The sequence below is a fragment of the Sinocyclocheilus anshuiensis genome, unplaced genomic scaffold (assembly GCF_001515605.1).
Source record: "Sinocyclocheilus anshuiensis isolate Anshui unplaced genomic scaffold, SAMN03320099.WGS_v1.1 scaffold509, whole genome shotgun sequence".
Taxonomy (NCBI): domain Eukaryota; kingdom Metazoa; phylum Chordata; class Actinopteri; order Cypriniformes; family Cyprinidae; genus Sinocyclocheilus; species Sinocyclocheilus anshuiensis.
Window position 1 is genome coordinate 433,155 of NW_015539853.1, and position 9,502 is coordinate 442,656.

General features: G+C 38.3%; 1 protein-coding gene and 1 non-coding gene across 2 annotated transcripts in view; both read right to left on the reverse strand.

The window, feature by feature from the left end:
• LOC107684708 (heterogeneous nuclear ribonucleoprotein H-like) overlaps positions 1-6,368 on the reverse strand; it is a 16,227-nt gene extending 9,859 nt beyond the window's left edge. Inside the window, exons 1-9 of the mRNA XM_016481041.1 lie at positions 6,271-6,368; positions 5,700-5,810; positions 5,346-5,501; positions 4,689-4,832; positions 4,118-4,256; positions 3,077-3,258; positions 2,869-2,978; positions 2,613-2,748; positions 2,423-2,506 (exon numbers count right to left, since the gene is read on the reverse strand). Of these exons, the coding sequence (XP_016336527.1) occupies positions 2,423-2,506; positions 2,613-2,748; positions 2,869-2,978; positions 3,077-3,258; positions 4,118-4,256; positions 4,689-4,832; positions 5,346-5,501; positions 5,700-5,784 (1,036 nt within the window). The 5' untranslated portion in view covers positions 5,785-5,810; positions 6,271-6,368. The remainder of the gene's footprint in view (positions 1-2,422; positions 2,507-2,612; positions 2,749-2,868; positions 2,979-3,076; positions 3,259-4,117; positions 4,257-4,688; positions 4,833-5,345; positions 5,502-5,699; positions 5,811-6,270) is intronic.
• A 2,751-nt stretch (positions 6,369-9,119) lies between these two features.
• trnaa-agc (transfer RNA alanine (anticodon AGC)) lies at positions 9,120-9,192 on the reverse strand. The gene has a single exon. It is a non-coding gene; the product is annotated as a tRNA-Ala (tRNA).
• Positions 9,193-9,502: the final 310 nt, after the last annotated feature.

Sequence of the window (9,502 nt, forward strand, 5' to 3'; positions counted from 1 at the left end):
ATATCTTAACCCTACTGTTAGACCTACCTGAAAAAACTAAAAAGCAATTTATTTAATTCGAAGGCCTGTCGTTATTTTTTATTTGTGCTATCATTATTAATTTCTTTATTTGTTCTTATTTTATTACTGACTGCTTACTTGTCATTTTTTATTCAATTCAGAGTTTGAAATCAAGCTATCTCGTGCTACTGCACCAAAATTACCCCACTGTAAAATTAAAAAAACACTGAGTGAGCAAACATTTGTGAGATAGCTAGTTATAATGGTAATTAAATAATGTTTACATATGTATAAAAGCCTACATTAAAATCTGTCATATAAATTGGTCTCTTCATTAGAAATTAGCCTACTGATTGCCACCACTGATGGACAACATTTTTAAATAATATTAAAAATATCTGTATGACATTATATTCTGCGGTTCTTCCCTGTTGTATTGAATATCTATACTTTTCAAATTATCATATCGATGTTAGAATTTCAAATATTGTGACAAAATTAATTTTGTAGGGTGCCACAGGTTTGTTAAAATTTCCAAAGGGTGCCGCGACTAAAAAAAGGTTGGGAAACACTGGCTTACACATAACTTTTTATATAAATATAATTATTGGTCAGTGGTCACTTTTTAATGTTCTTGGAAAGTAACACAGACGCACAAAACATAACTGTCTTTGTAGCACAAGTGCAGCCAGCGGTTCCCCGCCTCGCGTTGGCACAAAGTGTTGGAGATGGTGATGATGGGTGTGCGCGCGTCTCCACCAAAGAACTGCGCAGAGCAAAGCTCGACCTGTGCGTCACAACATACACAACTCTGCATGGCACCGACCTGTAATCATGGAGCAGTAAACCTGTGTTCTAGTGGATCTAGACTCATAATTCCAGGCTAAGGATACAGGTGCTTTCAGAGACGCCAAATCATATCATAAGGTGGCAGCTGTGCAAAAAAGGGACTTGGGTTAGTTAATGAAAAATGTGGATCTGCGCAAGTATTTTAACTTATGTGCTGTTTTTGGCCAGAGATGCACGAGCTATGAGCAAGGTAAGATGTGTTTCATGTGTAGATTTCCTTTTATTTTGAACAACACGCTTACATTTTACGCACAGCTTGGAATGCTAAATACGGTTTTGCAATAGCTAAACATGATTATTAGTGTATGATTTCATTTGCTTTGGTTCGATCTCGTTTCGATTACCTACTTGACAAGTGCATTTATCATCTGATTACTGGATTACTTTTTCTTTAGCATTGGCATGCCATTCGTTTGTTGCGTATGGTGTTTTTGGAAGAGCTGAAGACCTCAAATCTCCAGTCAAATTATTAAGAGCATACAGTAATTTCTTGATTTTGTAATCGCAATGGATGGGAAGTGTCTGTATTTGCAGAATTCGTGAGATTTTGCCATTTTTCTAAAAAATCATCTGGGGATTGTGAAATGACGTATCCTGTAATCAGCGTTAATGAAACGTGATATTCCACAAAGGGCAAATGTAAAATGTTAATCTGTCTTAATAAAGGATCCGGGAACATGAAACCTCATTATACACTTCCGTTCAAAAGTTTGAGGTCAATACGTTTTTTATTTTATTTTATATTTTATTATTTTATTAACACATTTATTCAGCAAGTACGCATTAAACTGATGAAAGTGACTGTATGTATGTATGTATATATATATATATATATATATATATATAAGCACTAGTTTAGTCTCAGACTCAGGACAGCTGCTTCACTATTGTTGGTACAACAATTAAGAGATTAGAATAAGACATAACTGTTCCATGCTGGACTATTATACAGGGTTTCTCTAAGTTTTATGAAGGTAAATCTAAGACCAAGTAAAGAAAGTTCAAGGAATAAACTGAATGGAACACAATGTGTCAATATGGTCTCGCAATGTCATGTATTGTATTAGCAATGCTTCAAAGTTTGAAAATACAACTTCCAACAGATCTCCATTACTTTTTAATTAATTTTACAAAAAAAAAAAGTTTTTGGCTTAAATACCTCTGCTCCCAGCCACTAGAATATGGAAATCATCTGCATTTTTGTCTTGTTTTTCGATGCAAAAGTCCAAAAATTCTTAGACATTTACGTGATGAGAAGCAAAATGACATGAGTCTAGTTTTAAGAAAATAACATAATAATAATTATTTAATAATTTAAAAAACAATTCAATTGTTCAATTTCCCAGAAAACAAGACTTCATATCTTCAATTTGCATCTTAAGTAAATGTGTCTTGATTTAAGGATGTTTAGATATCTGTATTGGAAAATCTCTTTTATTTACGAAAGCGTGAATTAAGACGTTAAGACCTTTTAAGACCGGCAGAAACCCTAATTATTGTGCCATTACTATCACATCAACTTGCCCTTCTCAATTTAATTTGAAAATTCACAGTAGTTATACCATTAACTTACCCATCCCCCCAATCATCTGCCCGCCGTAGCCCCCGTTACTGCCCCCTGCTGTTGAGTTTAAGAATAACTCAACATAACGGTGTTCTGAAAAGGAAAAAGGGGACCGTTTATATACACACACATTTTGAATGCAAAATTAATAACAGTAACACAAAAACAATTCTTTCTCGTCAGGATACACCTAACTTACGCATGTTGGCTTTGTCCTTTGACATTGCAGCCACTGCATCTTCATGTGTCGCAAATTCCACGTCAGCTTCACCAGTTACCCGCCCATCTGGCCCAATCTCAATGTGCACATGCACCGGGTTCAGAGGAGAGAAAAACTGCACAGAAAAAGTTTAACTTAATTTAAAATGCAGATATTTTTAACATCCAAATATATTTCCAATTGACCTTAATTTTCATAAGTCATAAATTAAGCATATTAAACAGCTCCAACTTACATTGTAGATGTCGGGTTCTGTTGCCCGGTAAGGGAGTCCCCTCATATGAACACAATGACCTGTGGTACTCTGAAAATTACCACCATCACCATAACGTCCATCTGAGGCTCCTATTAAAAAAAAAATACATAAGTAAAATCAAAGAAAGCACATGCAAGATGGCTAAAGCACAAAAATGTGGCACATTGGCAAAAGAAGCTGGTCTCACCTCCACCGTATCCGCCACGTCGCATCCGATCAAAGGATCCCCCACGACTCATGCCATTGTAGCCTCGGCCTCCTCCGCTGGGTCGGTCGTAAGGTCCTGGTCTCTGCATGCCAGTGCCTTTACGTGGGGGTTCATAATGTGTCCGCACTTCAGCTCGGCTGCTCTTAAAGATCTCAATATACCTACAACCGTACACATGAGCATTAAGGTGCAATGCAAGAACTCAACACAGACACTCCTGTTCAGAAGCAAAACGGACACCAAAGAAATAAAATTTTAGTATAAAAAAAATAAAAGTATGATACTGTAAACATTCCCCTGCGCTACATGTACAATATACAGCTACATGTACAATATACATGCATTTGAGTGTTTGCTATTAATAAGCATTTTTGACCATCTTATTCACAAATGTATATACGTCTCCATTCTAGAGCTTTACAAAAGAACATTTAGCCCTTCTATAATTTAAAAATAAAATAGTATACCTTTAATTGTTGACGCAAAAATGAAAATGTACTCACATCTTGAATGACCTGAGGGTGTTCAAGCTTTCATTTTTGGGTCAACTATTCCTTTAATAATATTGTTGCTGCATCCCAAGTAACAAAATTCAAAGCTTTTTAAACAACTGTTAAATTTTGCTGTGCCATCCATGCATTCAACTTTCAGCATAACAGAAAATAGAGACCCATTACACAATCCAGTCTAAAATGGTATTCAAACCGGCTGCTGCAAGGCACTCATTTGCATACTTAAGAATTAGAAAATCCCATGATGCCCAAGTGCACCATTGCTATGCACTACATATGCATTCAGCCTTTTTGAATCCAGACATTTTCATGACTGCTCACAAATAAACACATAAGACAACAAAACAGCAGGAATCCATCAAGGCCCTGGGAGCCCTCTGGTAAAGACGTGTGCGTGTCCATGTGGCGTGTTTAAGTTCATGTTGCATACCACTTTGAATGTTTACTGTAGTAGGTGTTTACCACATGAAAAACAGCTATCCGTGAAAATCCAACCATCCATCCCCACCTGTGCCCTATTCTTTCCTTGTGTTTCTTTAGAGCCTTTTCAGCTATTTCCTGTGAAGCAAACTGCACGAAGGCCTCCCCCGTACTCCTCCCCTGGAAGTCCACCGGCAATGTTATCCCATTTGGCACGATTTCCAACCCTTCAACCCAAGGACAGATAACCCCAACGGGGACATATTAAATAAATCACATGCCCATTTACAATGTCTGTTTTGTTTTGTTGTTTTTTTTCTTGAATGAAAATAAGGAATTAAAACAAAAAAGCATATTGCAATGAAGCCTACTGGGAGAGTTCCACCACTTGGGAACATGGCCTACAAGTGGGCAAGCATTCCACTAACTTGGCTTAGCCTTGATGATAAAGTGGCCATCCCAAAAGTTGGTAGCTAACAAAGGAATAATCCTAATGTAGCAGAATAATTTGGGGCAACAGTGCTGGATTAACTAACGAATCGTGTCAAATTATTCTAGCAACCATGGGAATGGTCAGATTCACCTCAATGAGTACTACGCTTGGCCATTACTTCTCCCGATGACTATGTGAAGGGCTGCAAGGAGGAGTTTGAATATACCTGAGAAAAACTGCACAATCTCTTCCTTGCTACATCCAAAAGGAAGGCCGCGCAATCTGACCAGTCCATCTCCCTCTGTCTCTGGACAGTTTGGACCAGTGTGCTTCATAACCCAGTCCATTTCCACATTGTTTGATTTGAATACTGAGAACAAGATCAGAAAGAAGACAATTCAAACTGTGAGGTAGTGCTGCGATTTACAATAGCGGGTCAGGCAATGTTTTTTAAAGAAGCCTTATATGCTCAACAAGGCTGCATTTACTTGATCAAAAATACAGTAAAACTGTAGAATAGTAAAATATTATTCAGTTTAAAGTAACTCTTTCATTTTTATTTGAATATATTTTAAAAATGTAATTTATTTTAGCAGCCATCAGTTTCACATGATACTTCAGGAATCATTCTAATATGCTGTTTTAATGCTTAAGAATTTTGTTTTCTTATAGCTGAAAACGGTTGTGCATAATATTTTTGTGGAAATAGTCATGCTTTTTTTAAAGATTCTTTTGCAAATAAAAAATTCGGTAGAACAACATTTGATTTGTTTTGATAAATGTAATGTGTCCGTTCTGAATAAAAACATTAATTTCTTTAAAAAAAACATACTGACCCCAAATTTCTAAATAGCAGCGTACATAAAAACTCTGATCTTCGTACCTTCCACATATCGATGTCCCATTGTTTCTCTGTCTTTTTTGATTGCCATTTTCAGGTCTTCCTCTGACTCCAACTCCACAAATGCTTCTCCACTTGGTCCGCATTCTCGTGTGTATGTAAAGTGGACGGCTGTTCCATTGTTGCCAATTTTGCTTCCTGAAAAGAGATGTTTCCACTTTGTTAACTTTAAAGCTTAAAATCCTCAAGAGTATTATGAGGATCGTTATGCGTGGACGGCTGTTCCATTGTTGCCAATTTTGCTTCCTGAAAAGAGATGTTTCCACTTTGTTAACTTTAAAGCTTAAAATCCTCAAGAGTATTATGAGGATCGTTATGCAGACTCCACATTCTTACCTGAAAAAAACCTGGACACTTCTTCTACAGAGCACGACCAAGGCAAACCCCGAACACGGACGACAAATCCTTCATCATCAGCCATGATAACACAACGAGTCTGCTTTCAAGCTAGAGAAAAACAGATGAGAAAAAAACGTTCATACACCGCTCAAGTATTCCTGATGAAGATACGGAGACAAATACTGAGAAACACCCTAGTCAGTGGCTTGAGAAACAACAGTGACTGCAATCACATTAGACTATTTATAGTCTTTACAGCAGTGGTGTCCACTTCGAGCTTTAGCGGTAGCTGGCGTAGGAACCGCTTTAAATATATATAACATTGTTAAACTGACTGACCACTAATGTTTACTATGGAACAAAACCAGCATCTACCGACTCTTTTATGAAGGCGCATTAGGGCACGTATTCACGGCCAGTACTGAAACAAAGAGCGCACGCAGGCCTCTGAAGGCCGGCAGCTTCATAACAGATACTCCTTTAACGCAAACAGGACTTCAACCTGTAAAACTCTTAAATTGTACATTGTGAATATCATTTTTTAGAAAACGAGTAATACAAATGATACCTTGGTATAATTGGTATTTTCTCTGCTCAGCGTGGTCACGTTTGAACGTTTTTCTGCTTCTCATTCAGTGCAGAACATGACAACTTCCGGTGAGTTTCCACGCCCACTTCCGCATTCTTCTTCTTTTAGGTTTTATGGCGGTTGGCAACTCAACTTAAAAGGTGCATTACCGCCATCTACTATACTGGAGTGCGGGCAGCAGAATGACTTCAAAGAAGCGGGGGGGACAATTTCCAGATGTTTTCGATAAGAAAGAGGGGGGGGGCATACTTTTCCAGATGTTTTCGAAAATAAAAGCTCAAGTGTCATGTTTGTTCACCAATTTGTGTCTTTGACTCTGCCCTATCCTCCTCATACCTTTTGCAGTCTAGTAGTATGTTTCACTGTCTCTTGTACATTGCAGTGGGTGCATAGCCCAGTGGGGTTTTTTCCTATTCTATGTAGTGTTGAATTTAAACCAGCATGACCTATTCTAAGACGTGAGACTAACATCTATTTCTTTGCGTTTCTGCCCTTCCTTATGCTTATGACTACTTGTTTTTGTATCTTGTATAAATGATGTCCTGTGTCAGCTATATGTCCCAATGTTCCTGCCATATTTTGAGTGAGTGTTCCTTTATCATGGTTTTGATCTCTGCTCTACTTAATGGTATTTGTATATCTACTATTTCATGCTTTATAGAACTTTTTGCCAGAATATCCACAATCTCATTTCCTTCCATCCATGGGCAGGAACCCAAAGGAAGGAGACAGACATCCATCCCCCGATTATGGAATGTGAGAAGCTGATGGAATGTTTGATAAATAGCATCTTGTCTACATGATGTCTTCCCAGATTGAATACTTGATAACGCTGATGAACTGTCTGAAGCTAAGGTGACACTTTGGTTTTGATTATTTTCTTCTACCCACTGTAATGCCAGTAAGATTGCTACTAATTCCACAGCGAATACTGACAGATGATCTGTTGTTCTTTTTTTTGATTGCTACTTCATAGCAAGGAATGAAAAAAGCAGCATCAATGTGGCCTGTTTTCGGCTGTTTTGATCCATCTGTAAATATGAATAGTTCATCCTGATACTGCTTTACATAGTTTTGAACTATTACCCACTGTAGTATTATTTTTTATTTATCCTTTAATATTTGTTGTAGGCTTGTATCTACAGAGACGGCTTTATACATTTCAGAGACGGCAAATGTCTTTGCATTCCCATCCGAAACTATAGAAACTGCTTTAATTGTGCTCCGAGCGTTCTTGTAAGATAGCCTTTGTGGGGTGTACCCTACTATGTCCTTGTAAATTAGTCCAATATGCCAACATGATCTTGACCCTCCTAATACGCAATGGCATCTCTTCACCTGTAATGCAGACACAGGTGATGATTTACATTTTTTATTTTTATTGGACCCGAAGGCATCGCTGGGTGGGACAAGGTCCAGGATCTGGCTGGTTACCTGGTGGGTCTTCGTGAGGCTCCTTACCTCACTGACCTGCAGGTGACAGAGGCCATCCAGCTGTGGACAGCTCTCCCTGATATTGATAAACAGCGGGTCAACTATCAGCCTCGACATCAGCCTCAGCTGACGCATGGGTGCTTTAAGGCACCGAAGCGGTCCGGAGTCACACCGGGTGTGGAGAGTGTGAAACGGTGTCTGATTGGACATCCTGGGGGTACAACACAGTGGCCCAGCACCAGCCGCTTGGTAGAGGCCATTTGTATGAAGCTGTGTGCTTTACACAAGTCGCCGACTGAAGGCTGGAGTTTGCACCCTCAAGTGGTCTAAAATCCTCTCGGATACCACCACATCCGAGAGCTGGAGCTTAACAGTCGCAGGCTGATGGATGAAACAATGATCCAGCTGTTTGAGCTAAACCAGAGGACACTCATTCAGTGGTAAGCAAGGCGCATTATTTGCTTCAAATTAACTGAATACTTCTGAACATATATATAATGCAAGTAATTTATTTTCAGGTTTCAACAAGAATCAGGAAATGAGTGTCCTCGCTCAGGGACTGACTCCACCTGACCCAATTGCTGTGGATGATACACAGCTTCCTCCGCTGAGGGAAAAACTGGATGAAGCGCCATCGACATCAGGCCCAAAACATCAATTTATCCTTCCGCCAATTCGAGAAGGACAGACTCCTCTTCTGCGACCAGGTCAACAGCCCGCTGCTGCCACCAGGAAGTGCACCATCACACCTGCCCCCACAGCATCAGGAGTTGTGCAGCCCATTTCACACACACACACACACACACACACACACACACACACACACACACACACACACACACACACACACACACACATATGTGTGTGTGTGTGTGTGTGTGTGTGTACACATTTCAATATTTGTGTGTATTAATTTTAATAAAACATTTTACATTTGAAGTGTCTTTTGATCAGATAAATTAAATCTGATAAATCATATCAATCAAATCATATCCCACACAAAAAAAAACACATCTTTGAAGAAACATTTTTATTCATTTTATTTAAACATAAACATAAACATGTAATATGCTTTTTTTTTTAATAATATACACAAAGTAATAATATCCATCGATATAATGATATGCCATAGACAAATGAAGTCGCAGTTGATTGCACACTTAACAATACACATGTAGTCGACAGATGGCAGCACGGCTCAGCTGAGACCGACCGTCCTTGGATACTTAGTATGCAATTGGTTTTACTATTATAAAATATTTTGTAAATTAAGTCTATTTGTATAGTGTTTAATCTCAGCAGTTTTTTTTTTCAGTTCTGGAATATTTATCTATATTGTAGTCACTAATAATATAACATACCCAGAGCAGTGATATTCATAAAAACGAAAACATTGGAGGATGCGGGCATCGATCCCGCTACCTCTCGCATGCTAAGCGAGCGCTCTACCATTTGAGCTAATCCCCCTATTCGCTCATGCAACACACTTACATATTTCCTCCAGGCTGGATCCAAACTCATTGTTCAATAACAATAAACTTTGTGATTAATAATAGCCTATAATAAATGATTTGGCAATCAAAAACAACACAGATTTCGTTCTGAATAAATGTATCTGAATAAATATATTTGATTAATTTCACTTCCGGTAAGGATCAGCCAGCCAAAATAAAAGCTATAATACAATGTTTGATTTTCGAAGGTGCTGCTCATGTGAACCAGCTCATTACGTCTTCTTATTAATATTTTGGTTGCTGACAAATTTGTTTCTTCATTG